At 29.5% G+C, this 16000-nt stretch overlaps 1 protein-coding gene across 1 annotated transcript in view; it reads right to left on the bottom strand.

Annotated features, from left to right (window-relative positions):
* The window catches only part of synr (sayonara), a 34753-nt gene that overhangs the window by 17961 nt on the left and 792 nt on the right, over positions 1-16000 (bottom strand). Inside the window, exons 2-6 of the mRNA XM_067287514.1 lie at positions 9474-9552; positions 9020-9106; positions 7666-7838; positions 7460-7589; positions 7228-7354 (exon numbers count right to left, since the gene is read on the bottom strand). Of these exons, the coding sequence (XP_067143615.1) occupies positions 7228-7354; positions 7460-7589; positions 7666-7838; positions 9020-9106; positions 9474-9518 (562 nt within the window). The 5' untranslated portion in view covers positions 9519-9552. The remainder of the gene's footprint in view (positions 1-7227; positions 7355-7459; positions 7590-7665; positions 7839-9019; positions 9107-9473; positions 9553-16000) is intronic.

Below are 16000 nucleotides of genomic sequence, written 5' to 3'. Positions count from 1 at the left end.
AATGGAAAAGAAATCATCATTAATTAAACAACATTTATATGATTTATATCTATATCTAAAGATCTACTACAACAATGTGCATAATGGCTGACTAGATTTCCATTTAAAAATTTGAAAATGCAACACGTTAACGTCATGTTATATTGCACCAAATGGCATTATTGTCGCAATATGTCGCTAATTATCTTATTAATAATAGCGTGTCAGCACACTTTCAAAAATTAAAAGCATAAAAAATCAAGTGAAGAGACTGAAAGTTTCTCGCGTGAAATAGAAAGCATGATACTTCGATTGTTGAAAATGATTTCAAGATTTGAAATGTTCTACATTTTTCTACATCCAATGCTAATAAAACAAGGTTTCATATCATAAAAGAATATATTTCTTTCATAAATAAATAATAAATAAACATTTCTATTATTTTAATTTACAAAATTATAAAGTTATGATCAACCGAGCAAGTCATAGAAAATTTTGATATTTGGAAATGTCAAAATAGATTATTTCAGATAGAAACCATTACTATTTCAAGTACAGCCTCGAACTTAGTAATGGAATAATATTTTAAAATTTCCCTTATTGAAAAATGACTCAATTCTTAGTAATTTCGAAAAATTCAAGAGAGTCATTGGATAAAAAAGATATCAGAATATATTGGATGAAATTTACAAAAGCTTCTAACAGATAAAGTAGTAAAGTTAAATGAAAGCAAATTGCGACATTGATGGGATGACGTGACAGTTTAAATATAAAGACATGTTTTTCATTATGTTTTCTCAGAACTTCAAATTAGATTAACAATACGATCGAATTTATATACGACAAGCAATTCCCTAACACGTTCTATGCAGTGATAGATTACACGCAAACGTGAACTCTTCAATTAGCTTTATTATTAATCTTTGTTTATTTTTAACTCGTTTTATATAACTTATATATCTAAATAGTCAAGCCATATTTGTTGATTATCTGACATTTTGTTTCCTTCGCTATCAATATTTGTTTACAAACTATCGTATAATTTCCTTGATATCTTTAATCGTTTTTAATTCTACATACGAAATGTTCATAAAAGATTTAAGCATTACTGCAATTTCAGTTTCACCTATTAACATTTTTAAACTGTGTGTATGACAAGAATGTAAATAACCGGTAAAGTAACTTTCGGCAATAAATTTGTACAAATTTTTATATAAAACATAAAATTAGAACAACTGAATTTTTCAAGATCACATAACTGACCTTAAGTGCTGACACACTCAAGATCAAAGTTATTTGCCGGAAAATATAAAGGACAAAGTTATTTGATTCAATGTCACGCGACTATGTTCGCGTGACACTGAATTCGGAGTTGATTTTATTGTATCACTTGGGTATTATCATCAATTTATATTGTATTATGTTTTATCTTATTACGTTTATTGATTATTTTAAATTAAAATTTAACGATATCATTTATAATAATTTAAAAGTTAATTTTCTTCAACGTTATATCGATAATAAATATATTGTCACATTGCATGAACGTCTTTTTAACTCTCAACTCCGCAGGGACTAATTAGTCATTGTATTTTGTTTGGTCGGTGAGAGACGGAGCTTGGCATATCCTGGTCAACATAAGTATTAAAATTTCTGAACCAACTGGATTCGAATCTGGATTCCCAAAGCTGTAAACTAGCGCCTTTACCACCTTGCTTATCAACTATTTGTTACTTGAATTTTATTGTATTTCATCCGTCTACAGTATAGGGGACCTGAGAATGAATCCGGACGAGTCAAAAAATAGGACGTTTTCAACAGTTAGTCCGTCCGGGTTATGTTAGACTCCGTCCCTCACCATCCAGCCGCCCCATTGTAGGCTTGGCTGAACCAATGGTGGGCTTGATATAATAGCCCTCTTACAAGTTAGTGCCCACAGAACAGAAAAAAATAAAATATAGCTAATATTCATCCACTGAATACAGGATTAAATAAGTAGTGAAAATCAAATCTCTACAATGGCCAAATTAATACTGATAGTTAAATCAATCCGGATAAAATTTTCCGCATAGAATGGGAAATGATTTGTATATCTCGAACTCAAAATAATGCAGAGGTTTCTCGACTAGAAATGAGTTTCATTCTATAGATTCAAAATGGATTAGATGGTAAAATAAAACCTCTTTCGAGTGTCTAATATGACAATAATATGATATCGAAACAGCTTTGAGAAAATTAAAATATATGGAAATATTTCTAATTGATAGATTGGCTTTTTTCATTTTGCTCTCAATATGCAGTATTAAGATTCGATAACTTTGCGTTCAAATTTATTTTATACTTTTATGAGCGTAGAATACAAAGTACTGTACATTTTATTTAGCGCTTTAGCTTTTAAAGTTAAATGTCATTTTAAAGTCAAAATCTTCTTGTGAATTATACCGAAATTTCAGTGCTTGAATTATACTAATTTCACATTCGGAAATTTTTTAATCAGAATGTAATGCGATCATATGATATATGGGTTAAACACTTTTGAAAGAGATATTGTATTTAACTCGCCATTAAATTAAGCTATAAAAACTACTTTTTATATGTACAATACGTATAGTAATTCTTTTAATTTACTAACAAATAATTACCTGAAGGTTGAGTATATCGAGTTAAATATTTGTAGCGATTTTTCCAATGAAATAAAAATGTTAAATATATCAGCAAAAGAGTACGTAAAAATACAGTATTTTACGGAAAGTTCAGTTAACTATTAAATGTATAACAGGTAAAACGTGTTTTCGTTTAGTTAATACTAGTTGTTTTCGCTATGCATTAGGTCATCACTTCCAGTTTATACTGTTTCTCGAAGCAAACAGAATTCTTTGTTTATTCTTTAGCAAACAGAATTATCCACAACCTTTTAGTTTTCTTCTACCGAAATGCTAATTTCTGTTCAATGTGATAAAACGGAAAGACAAGACACGAAAACGCTATAACAAAAATCGTTTCGGTTAAACAAAACTTGATAGACACACGAAAACACGCCTATAAGCTAGTATGTTTCGGAGCTGAGTGTAATATTTTCTAGCATAGCCAAAAGGCAGGTTAAAATTTAATTTAAATAATTCGAATGATTTTTTATGAGTGTGTCACGATATCCTGGTTTAACTAATTTATGCTAAGATTACTGTACAGACTACAAGTACAGGCTTAGTTATTGTTTATGATAAATTTCAGTTAGGAGCCAAGGGTTCGACTTAAGATTTTCTTTTTAATGTCAAGTTTTAATTAAATATTAATTTTACCTTATCCAATGTTTAATTAAACATTTATTAATGTAGAAATATCAATAGCTAACACTTCCAAAAACACTTCAAAGAAGTGAAATTAATAAATCCTATCCTACATTTAATAGAATCAAATCACTTCTAGTGGTTTACAAAAATCGGACTAAGCCAGACAGCCAAATAAAGTATATATTGGACTGCAATTTGAAAAAATTGTAGACGTATATATTCTAATTGTCGTCCGTTCGTATGTCTGTTTGTCCCTCCTTAATCTCGAGAATGGAGTTGAATAGATAAAAGCAGAAACCAGATATGGAAAGCGTAATGGCAGTAGTCTCGATTGACTGTATGTAAACTGATGCAAACTGAAGTCATGTTATTTAAATTCAAATCTTCTACCCCCAAAAGGAGTTGGATAGATAACCGGCACGACTCGATTGCTAAAGAAAAAGTATGATGTACATGCATGGGCAAGACACTAGAAATTTGAATGTGGAAAGCATATATTTTAAATTAAATAAATTTAAAACTATAATTAAAAATTTCAGCCCAACACTCTGACGATGTCAATAAAATATTGCTCGTTCATATTTAAATTTTATGTAGTTCTTGAACGTAATTTCCATTTGTACATTTGACAGTAATTTCCATTTTAATTCTGTTTGTTTTTTCTTTAATTTTCTAGTATTTATCACTATGAGAACTCTAATCGTTTGTTTTTATTTATCGATGTCACTTATTACTGACACTATATACGCTTTTGTATTGCACTTACAGTATTACATGTTTTTATTATACATCGCTTCCTACAAGAATAAAATTCTTTCTCTTTACGGTAAAAATAAAAGCTTCAGTTTGTCCCATTTGGTTGGTAATTTTTATCCGAAGTTAAGACGGCTAAAGCTGTCGATCTTCTGTATTTCACTTTCTTTGGTGTCCTGCAATACGCTTATTCCGTTGTTCCGACAAATGTTAAAATATTGCTCCCTTGTTTTTCATATGATATATATTCCCGATCTCTCTCTCTATTTTTCCATCTTTCTCTACTTTTATAACACATTCTTCGTAGTGATGGCAAGGATAACACTGGTATCCGAAAAAGAAAGTTCTTACATAGTTTTAAAAATTTAGAAGAAACTGGGGAATATTCATGTCCGACTTCTCTCGGAATTCGGGAAAAGTTAGACATGAAATAGTATAAAAACAAAAAAATTGTCAGCATTGTCATGTTGTGTCACGATTCCTATCAGTTACATGGTAAGGTCGTATATTGTTGTGTTCGCACGTTTTCGTTCATGTTTCGTGCAGCTGAAAACTCATTGTTTTGAAAAATTTGCTCTTTCAGTGAGTTTTAATTGCTGTTTCTGTATACCGCAATGCGTCATGTGGGTAATCTGCCAAGGGTGATGCCTCCTGGAAGAATTTTCTATGGAAAATTGACCCTTATTTAGATGTTTCAAATGTGAATAAAACTGGAAAACGCCATATGACTGTTAGGAATCATTTCTATATTGTTAAATTGAAGTTGACTTTAGCTATTTGAAACAGTTGATTTAATTGTTTTATTGCCTTGTTTGCTGTACATTTCGTAGCTTTGTAAAAATAAAGCAGTTTTCTATTCTAACATGACCAGCCTGTTAGAGAGGCACGAACCCACGACTAATACTCAGAATTCAGTGGTTTTATCTACTCGGCCACTGTTGGGAGAGAGTGTTTATCACAAGTGGCATATAAAGTTTTTTTAGATATCTTTATAAAATTGGATAATAATATATTTTGTGCCAGTTATTTACTATATATCAAAATATAGATAGAATGACGTCTCTCTTTCCAAAGCTGGTTAGAATCAAATAAATCGCAATGTTTGATTCTAACCAGGATTACCCCGCAGACAATCTTGACACGATCTCGCATTATTGCTTTATAGTGTCTGGAATTGTCTCGAGGTTTGCTTTATGATATATTTACTCCGTTTTTCTCATAATACTTTATAATTTTAGGTTGCTATGGTCACATGCATAAACTGATCACAAGAAGCTAAACTGCGGTAATTTAATATTTAAAGATGTTCATTATCGTTTTCTTTTTTCTTTTTTTTTATAAATTAGAATCTATTATATTTCAATTTATAAGAAATATATGTGAATAAATTATATTTTAATTTTCCTAAAATTCTCGAAGGAAAAATAATTTTTCAATTAACTCTGCGGTGTAAACAGTTAAATTTTTCAAACCAAAAATTCACTGTTATGGCGTAGGGTTCTAAATTATTTATAACTCTGATTTTAATGCAATTGTGGAAGATCATTTGTAAGTTTGTTAATGTTGCTTTTTACAATGAAGTTTGGGAAATGTAACAAGCAGCATTAACAAACTTCCATCTATTCCGACTGAAGAAACTATTGAAATCGTTTTCCCCCATGTTGTCATTCTATTCGGTATCATCAACGTGCTGTATCTTTATCAAAAAATCGAGATATGCGATTGCAAAAGATGTTTCTAATAAAATTTTTCAAAACATTTTCTGCCTAAAAGACTGACAACGAAGATTCCATTGGGACACCAGACTTATAGATAAAATTTATCTTTATATAGAAATGAAGCATATAAAGATATAAATGGCTATGGACTGTAGCCCGTCTATTATCCATAGCCATTTTACCTGCTAATAAATGATCAGTGAATTGTATAACCTCAAGCGTGTTAATAGAAGAGTATAAACTGCATTATCTACCTTAAAAAATTTTAAGTTTTGATCTACTTTCTGGTTGATCAACCCGCAAAAGTTCTGTGGCTTAAACTCCAGAAGTTATTACGTAAATGAAATCACGCGATAAGTGTTGCAAAAGAAAAATTACGCTATTTTCTAAAACAAAAGTAAGATGGTAAGATCTGTTTACCAGAGATCATAATTCAAAAGCCAATTAGCTATGTATGCTATAGCTTCGATAAATATTCTAAGAACAATTTTGCATCTGTGAACCACATTTTGAAGTCTAGCATTATTCTTGTAAAAAAAAAAAAGCCAAGCCGTTTTTTGAGTTTTATTTGAAACCTTTGGACAGGTCTGTTATGAGTTCAACACATTTAGTTTGATGGAAGAATCCAGCTATTTTGTATCCAGAATGTAAAATTTTCTCGTTACGAAAAAAGTTTTTCAGTTTATAAGTGATAAACAGAAACAGGTAACTGCAAATTGATGGAGTTTAAGAAGGAATTTAAACCACTTAATGTAGTCATGCGACGTGTGAAATGCGACGAAGTTATAGTGCAGTTAGAATACCTCATTATATAGGCAGCTTTTAGCATGAAATCATTCTCGGATTGTTCAGACGTAAAGCTTCTGGTCGCCCTTCCAAAATTGGAATGTGTTGTTCCACTTGCAGTCTCTTCAGTAAAGCAAATTTTTAGTGTCGTAATTATGTGAACTTGTGAAATGCTTTGTGTTGATTTTTTGCGCATTTTCATTTACGATAAATTATTTTTAATTGAAATACTTCAAATAATGTTCATGTACTTGCATTTAAATGTTATTTCATTGGTATAAAAAAAATTAAAAGTTTAATAAAATCTCTGAAATAACTATAAAATAATTTCGGCTGGTTTTAATAAAAATATTTTAAAATTTATTTCAAATTAAATTTCAAAAATAAGACACGTGTTGAATATAAGACGACGTGACTATTAATATTTGTATTTGAATAGTGTGATATATTATAAAATTAGTATTTGAAATTTAAAAAGATATTTAAATATTTTTTTTACCTGTTGATATTTTTAGATATTTTTATAAGCCATTTTATTTTCTCTTTATTCAGTTAAAGTTGATAAAGTATATTCTATGCCATATGCAGTATATCGTTATAATTTTTTCATATCATTAATGCGGTTGAACAATTCACGATAAATTCACCAAAAAATTTCTCTAAAATTAATGTATATAAAAATGAAAAGTGCAATTTCTTACCGAGAAATTCGTCTTGCTTTTGCGATAGAATTTGAAACTCTTCACCTTCTTTTCCTAATTTTATAACTTCTTCTTTCAGTTTATCCCTTTGTTGAACAGTTGTTTCCAACTCTCTTTTTATCATTTCCTATATAAGAAAAGCTTATCTACATATCAATAGACATTTTTCATTATTATTTTACTGATATATATTCTTTTATTATATTTAAACGTTATTAAAAATAATTATCACCTGATTATTCAAATCTTCAATTAAGATCTTCTGTTCAGCAGTCAAATTTTCTGCGGTTGGGTTTTTATCGATTAAAAATTGTTTTAATGATTTTCGAGTGTTCTCGTCCAACAATGATTGCGATTGTGATCTGAAGTACAAAATTATAAACGTTTTTATTTGTAAAATATTTAAAATACTGAAAAAATGTAAGTAAATCAACATACATCTTTTCGTCGTTTTCTTTTTCTTTCTCTTCCAATTGTTGAATTTTCATTTCTAATTGTTCTAAATGATCAGATTTAATTTGGTAAGCTTCTAGAACGTGTTTCTTTTCATATTTATTAAGTTCTTTTTCTAAATCAAGATATTTCTGGAGAGTTTCTATAGTAATTTCAACCTGTAAATAACGTTTTGTATCATTTAGAATCGATGTTAGTTAATAAATGAATCAGGCTTGTCTAATAAATCTACACTTTTTATATTATTGTGGCATCATCCTCGAGGAACCTGTTAGTATATCATAGAAAATATAGAAAAATATAATTTGATTTATAATTTTTCAATCGAAATTTAAACTCTAATAATATTGAATTAAAGACATTATTTATAAGATAAAAATTAGATGCTTAGTTGAAAACTTCCTACAGAAATTTGTCGTATATCATATCGCAATTAACAGAAATATTAGCATCTATGTATGGAAAATTTCTTATTTAATGCAGACTCGAATTTAATTTTGCATTATTACAACACTTTGATTCTGTTATAATTCACCACTATAGAAACACAGTTTAATGGTAATCAATCAGTCAATCAATCAATCTTTATTATTTGATATAACGGGTGTTATTACAAAGGGGTTAAAGAACATTGTTATTTTCAGTTAGATGCATGAACAAAGAAATTATATAGTTTATACAGAGTTAGCATGGCAAAACTATCATTGAATAAAATTTGGAAACAAAAATCAGATGGCAGTGTAGCAGCTCGAACATCCAAAAGAATGTTGGATCAAGGATGTTGGAATCAAGAAGGTGTTTTTTCATATCCACCGCTGTTGTTCCACAAAAGGAACATTCAGAGTCACCTAAAACATTAATTATTTTACCACTTAGGTTTATCGAAAACCTATTTAATATAAATTGTGCAGCAAATAATTTGCAAAGTTTTTTAAATAAAAATTAAGAAATATTTAAATAATTAACCTAGATTTTCGTCATTTATACACACAGTTTGAATGGAAACTTCGAATTTTAATTAAACATTAAATACAACTCAGGTTAGTAGGTTAAAGTAACAAATGCCACTTTGTTTCATCTTTCCGAAAATAATTAATTTATATGAAAGCCATATTATATTCAACGTGAAAACAGTTTTACACAAGCTTAAAATTAATAATCATTTCATTTATATCGAATAAGTTTATTTTGATTACTTATTACAAATAAATTATTTGTTAAAATATTCTGGTTCACAGAATATTTATAAGAGTTATTTTTAGGTAAGTTATTAAATTATTAAATATTAGTATTTATTAACTTAGAAATTAAAATTATTATTTGTTTCTGAGCCTATTACCTTGGGCTTCATGTTTGTTCTATTCCTAATTTCTAGAATCTCTTCTTCCGATTTTTGTAAATCTTCAGAAGGAATCGATTTCCTTGCCTAGAATAGCAACATAATTTTGTTAATTACAAATATTTATTTTATTATCATGGAAGCATTTATAATAAGCGTAGGTTTAATAATTTATAATTCTTAATTATCTACATGAAGATGATAATGAATGTCATTTTCAGTTTTTGTTAGCCTATTTGATATATATTTGATAATTCCAATTAATATAATTTCTTATGGTTTTAAGTATTTCTAAGTAGTTACTTATTAATGAGTTTTACAATACAGCATTCCCTTTAAAATAAAAACATAATTTATAATTACAATTTTGACAGCAGATTAATTCGGAATTAATTTAATTTGACAATTATTTATTATTCTATTTCTATTAAAACAAATAATAAATTTTACTTACAACAGATTCCGGAGAATTATATTTGCTACCTCCGCATCCCATCATACGCAGTCAAAATACTTTAATTACTTCATTCATTCTTAAATATTAAAAGGTACTTTTGAAACTAATTGTAATATTTGAAGTTATCACATCTATCATAACCAGTTCTGCCGCCTGCTTCTGGTGGGACTACTCCAGATTACCCTAAATTGAGTAAACTCAGAACTCGAGCTCAAGCTCGGATTAAAAAAAATAAGACGAACAATTCTATGGTGAAGATTCCTGTACTATTATCGTGAAATAATCATCAGAACAATTCTTAATTCATTGGTTTTAAAAATCTTAATAACTAAAATGTCTTAGGATTTAATGCCTCTGATAAAGCCTAAAGCTTTATCAGAGGCATTAATTTACATCTGATATGGGGATAAATAATGTTTTAGTTTGGTAATCCCAATTTGACAAAGGTGAAAAATCTCTCCAAGTCTTTAAATAATCATAAAATATATCCACAAGTCTAATGAATGCAATTATTTAACTTAATTTTAATTAATTCACTTTCAGCATGTGTTGTGTATCTTGGCTGAAGATAGAAAATTAATTAAATAAGCCATTCGCTTAATTTCAAAGATACTTTAATACATAAATGATCAGTTTTAAAAATTAATTTATTTACATGCATATTTGCGTTTTAACATTCGTTTTGAAGGTTCAAATGAAACAATATTTTTTGAATACCGGACTGTGCATGCATTAGTTTAGCAAATCGTTTCAGATTTTAAAGAATGTCTGTGCGATGTCTTACACAAACGTAGCTGACTAAATATTCACTCAATAGATGTATTGGAAGCTGATAATATCATTAATAATCTGAATAGTTTTTAAAATTTTGAAACAAACTCTCCCGCAGCATTTTTAAATTAAATATTTCTGACCAGTAGGATCTGACAGTATGACTTTTTGACCCCAAGTCAAGTAAAGCTTCATTATACTTATGTCTACTAGGACTTGTCATATTACTAAGGCTTATTATACTGGTATTCCGTTTCTGCAAATTAAGGAAGCCTTAATCAGAAAAAGCACTCTTTGTTCACCTGAAATTTTACCTGTACTATATTTGTGTTTCAGACCTCAAGGTCCCTCCTCAGCAGGTTTGTCTTGTTTTAGCACCTTGTCGATGTAAACCTGCTGACGAGAGACCTTAAGGTCCGAAACACAAATATAGTACAGGTGAAATTCCAGGTGAACAATAAAAATTGTTTTTTCTAATTAAGACTTCCTTAATTTGCAGAAACTGAACACCAGTATAATAAGTCCTAGTAGACATAAATATAATAAATAGTATAAAATAAGAATAAAGGAAATTGAGTGAAGTAGGGCTTGTTTACGCCATTCATTGTCTACAACTTGTTAATCAACCATAAAATTTTAAAACTTTTTAAACATTGGCTCAAAGTCCTCACTGTTAAATTTTGCGCATTTTTAGGTTCAAGCAAAACCAGATATGAAAAAATGTCATTACTGAAATCAAATCTGGCATAGATTTGCTTTACAAGTGTACAATAAAAACTGTTTACAATAAAAGGCATCAGATCACAGGGCAATTTTACAATAGATTTACCCTAAATATAAGACTACTCCGAACATTACCCTGAGAGGTGAAATTACCAGAAAAGGGTAATTACCCTAGAAATGGCAGCACTGATCATAACACAAAGAAAATATTTTAGATTTTACATTAATATAATTTCGTTTTACAATAAATACTTAATTGAACATACCTTTATTCTGATGTATAGAAATTTACGGAGGAATATATCAATATTTTGAAAAAATTGCGTCAAAGACTAGCTTTAAAGCAATGTCTCTCAAATGCTATTCAGTAAAGATGTGAGTAGTATGACCAAAATCACCTGTATCAGAAACGTGAAAAGTGAATAATTTTTTTTATTACTTATTATTTTTATTAGTATAATTTATTTATACTTCTCATCTATTGGTGTAGCAGTTACTCATCCTCGGGGTATCTGTTATAAACTGGACATATTCTAAAATCAAAATATTAATTCTATTACTTTGATAATACTTGCGATAATAATAGTTTAGAAAAAAAAACTAGTTAAAAGTATACTTTTGTTGCTATTCTAGTTTAATTTACCTAAGTGTTTTATGTATGTATACATTTAGTATGATTTTTCTTGCATAAAAGTGATTCTAAAATTTATTCGTTTTAAATTTATATGGTTTTTGTTGACATAACTATCTACTTACATAAGCCTACATACATTCTTATGCACCTATCTTTCTTCAAAAAACGACTATACCAGTATTTTTCAATCTTTTTCTATTAGCAGTATCCCCAACTTGGTGATGTTTATCTTGCTGTACCCCTTTTCGATGTAGAGTTATTGCGTTATTCGTACTTTTCGTAATGCACGTATGAAATACTAGCGGCACTGCATATTAAACCTTAAAGATCTTTCTTAAGATCTTCAAGGTCTAGTATGCAGTGCCAGCAGTGCCTAGGCACAGGGCGTAGACATGACCTGGACCAAGTTTTGGGTCATTGTTTTGGGGCGTAGTTACAGATGCTCGCACCGGCGCATAAAAGGCTAGTTACGGCGCTGCTAGTATGATTAATTGAGAACTTTGTGAAACGTGAAAAACAATGTGAAAAACAGTACTCTCACAACAGTTAGGTAAAATAAATAAAAATTACTGTCTTGTAAAAACAATTACAAGAGGTATGTTAACAATGTTAACAATTACCTTATTTATATACCTTATGTTAACAATTACCTTTATTTAGAAATTCAAACTTTAAAAAACCCTAAAAACTAATTATTAATTGGTATTCAACGAGCTCTCAGGCAAAAACAAACCTATCAAAATAACATTCATACATAAACTACTCTACCCAGACTTCCGGTGACGAAAGCTCGAAGTGTTTCCATAATAAACTCATAGGTGTACGAGTTGGGGAGTTGGAGAGAAAAAAGGCAATGCGTAATTTAGCCTGCTAATCAAAAACTTTGGTACTACTGGACAGAAAAATCCTGTAGACCAAGATTTGAATAGATAGTCTTTTGAATTTACGAATTGCGATAATAATTTGAATTTTCTTTAAATTATTATCATAAAATTTTAAAAATATTTAAGAGCACGATAACGGATTAAAGCTTTGTACTTGTATCTTTATATGTGTAAAATTTCGGGCAAATCGACCACTTTAGATCCCTTATCAAATGTCCCCATAAACATATGGGTAGCACTTTGCACACGACAACTCGTGACTCGTCGTCTTTTCAGTTGAATATATAACAAGAGTCAAAGTACTCTCAAAGTATATAGATCGAGACTCAGGAACGGCATCCAACCACTATTACATATTTAACCATCAAGAGATATAGATTTTCACTTAGCGCACTACTTTCAACAAAAGAATCTATCGTGTTAACCTAGGATTATCTGTACATAAACTTTCTCCAAATAACTAAGAAACAAAAATAAATATTTTATTATTAAGTATTTCATGCATTAAACATTAGTTTATTAACCTTATCTAAGTAAGAAATAAAAACAAAAACAAAATTTAAATTATTATTGTAATTCGTAAATTCAAAAGTTTGACTGTCTATTGAAATCTTGGACACCACTAGTCTACAGAAGTGCCAAACATTTCGATTAGAAGGCCAAATTGCGCATTAGTCGTAGGTAGGCGGGCAACCAATATTTCGTATATTTCTTATAAACAAAAGTAGGCTTATTTCTATCATTTATAAATGTCAAATACGTTTGGGAGCCGGATTTGGCCCTGGGGCCTTAGTTTGAGGACCACTTCTAGAGTACAGACTAACAGATAGGTCAACTGTTCTTAATATTTTCCGCTGCCCTCACTCCTGGAATTTTTAAAACCGCTCTCGCACTCCAGATTATAAAGGTAGGTCATTCCATTTTCTCACGCCTAATATTACAGCTTAAGCAATTTAGGAAGAAAATTCATCTGTGTCGACTCATTAAATATAGGAAAAATTTAAGTATAACTTGGGGATTTATAACATGACAGGAATTATCCCGATTTAATCGGTAGTCGTTTGGCACATGACACGCAAACAAAATATCAAACAGAAACCGAAAAACATAACTTAACTAAAATCCTTCAGAAGTCGCGTTTAAAAAAAACAAACGAAGATAATGAGGGATACTCAACAAATTTCTCCGAAGAAAAATGTCTGAAATCAACACTGTACAGGGACTCCCTAATTCAAATTTCCCTGGGCCTCAGGAAGCTATAACATGCCACTGCTACTCAGTTACTAAAACCAGGTCTACTATTAGTGTAATATCTATTAAAATTGTAGTAAGGAATGTTTATAGTTAACGCAATAAATATTTCATTATAAATTTATATCTATTTCCAATAAACGTATATCGTTTAAATAACTCTAAAAGTCTAAAATCCCAAAAAACAAGATATCTCGCATTCCTAGGGCTGCTTGCACTCTAGGTAAAGAATCATAAAGTGGATGGCTTAAACACAATTGAAAACAGGCATCCTCCCCATTCTTCCAGTCTCTTGCACCATACATATACATTGCAATACTCAATGGAAAAAGGAAAAAAGGAGGCTCAAGATTCCAATTTTTTCAATAAATCAGCAGACTACTTGGTGATACCACAGACACTAAAGAAACTCGCCCAAGACAATGAACGTTAGAGAAATTGTGTTAACAATTCTGTAATTAGTAAATATAATCCATTTTGAAAATTTGATTTTCTATTTAAACACTTCTTGGCAAATAATGATAATGATGATGATGATGATGATGAGAGTAGACAAGATCGTTTTATTCATAAGGCTAGCTAGGCTCCAGACTAGACACGCTGAAACATGGACCCGTCAATTTTAAAATGAAAAAGAATACTGCAAATAGTCTAGAATTCTTCAGAAAGATCTCAAAATAGATAAAGGGCTATATACCGCGGCTAGTATCTACTGTACCAATCAGGTTGTACGTATAACTTGTAAGATGGAAGATTGGGGTGCTGGAGGAGGCTCGAAATATGTGAAAGCCTAGAGGCCCGGCCATGGATTAATACGGTTCTGAGATTAGATGAATTTGATCTACGATTGCTCGAGAGAACAGATTGCTCAGAAAACAAAGCTGAACGGATTACTTTTTGAAAGAGAAATGGAAATTTTAGTAGATATACTGTATATAATAACTGCCTAAAGATATTTCATGAAATTTAAAAGTAAAAATATAATAGAGACTAAGTTTCCATTTTCGTTACTCATTTTATACACTTTATTAACATGATCTTTTATTAACTTTAAAATTAAATAAGCCTAAAAACAGAATTATAAGTTGTAACTTTTTCACTTCTATTTAAATATCACAATACCAATTGAAAAAACTATCCGACAAAATATAAAGACTAATGCACCATCAATTTCGTGTCCTGTATTTCCAAGCTAACGATCGGGATATTAAATGAAAGATGACATAATCGAACTGAGCAAATGTCAGAAATGATCAATTTTGATTCAGAAAAACTGTAAAACTCAAAATGCAATTAGAATTATGAAAAAACTTTATGACAGAAGTAAAAATAAGTTTGTAATCTCTTCCTCACAATTCTCAATGTACAGTACAGTGCAAACAGAGCTAGACTTAAAATTGTTATGACTCGAAGTTATAACATATAACAAGCCCATCCCCTCTATTAAATAATGATACATATAAAGATATAAGCTCCAAGTTATAGACTCAGTACGAGGCTCTAAGCTGCAAGCCTGTTTAGCTTACGTGCCAATTCAGTCCTGGGGAAAGATTGATAAAGAAAAAAAAAAGTATTAGTGATATCTTCCTGAATACAAAGAGTTAAAATAGGAAGGAAAACAATACATATTGGATTTACTGACGATAATACTAATATGAAATATGATACTAATTAAAAAGGATTTCAATATATTTGTATTTTTCTTGTTCAAGTTAATCATTGCAAAAGCAAGAGAAATGTGACAATCGAGAGAAAGAATAAAACTAGAAAATCAAGATTTCTATAGGAACTGAATGGACAAATAAAACCAATGAAAGTATACTGGAAAAAATAAATGAAGACTGAAGCTTATTTGAAATTATTCTATTGTATGCAAGTAGAACAACTAAGTTTACATTAAGATATGAGAATTTAATAAAAAATATCCTGGAGAATAAAATTAAAATAACACGATCAAAATACAGAAAAAGACTATTCTTAGTGAATAATGGAAATATTTATCAAAATTTAAAAGAAAATATTAATAATATGGATAATTAGGCTAAGAATCGTGTCTTCATCTACAAGAATTGAATGGTTACTCCAATTCCCTTAAAACATGAAGTATTAATATATCTTATAAGATATTTATCTTACAAAACATATTAAGTTCATTATACTCATTTTATTATCTAATGTACAATAAATTTATTTAAAAAATTACATAATGTAAAAAATAAATTTTAAGTAATATTAAAAATAAATTATTTCTTATTGACGGT

Source organism: Centruroides vittatus, unplaced genomic scaffold, assembly GCF_030686945.1.
Source record: "Centruroides vittatus isolate TY-2023 unplaced genomic scaffold, ASM3068694v2 scaffold_520, whole genome shotgun sequence".
Lineage (NCBI taxonomy): Eukaryota > Metazoa > Arthropoda > Arachnida > Scorpiones > Buthidae > Centruroides > Centruroides vittatus.
The sequence above is the reverse complement of the archived record's forward strand: the minus strand, read 5'-3'. Positions and strand labels throughout refer to the sequence as shown.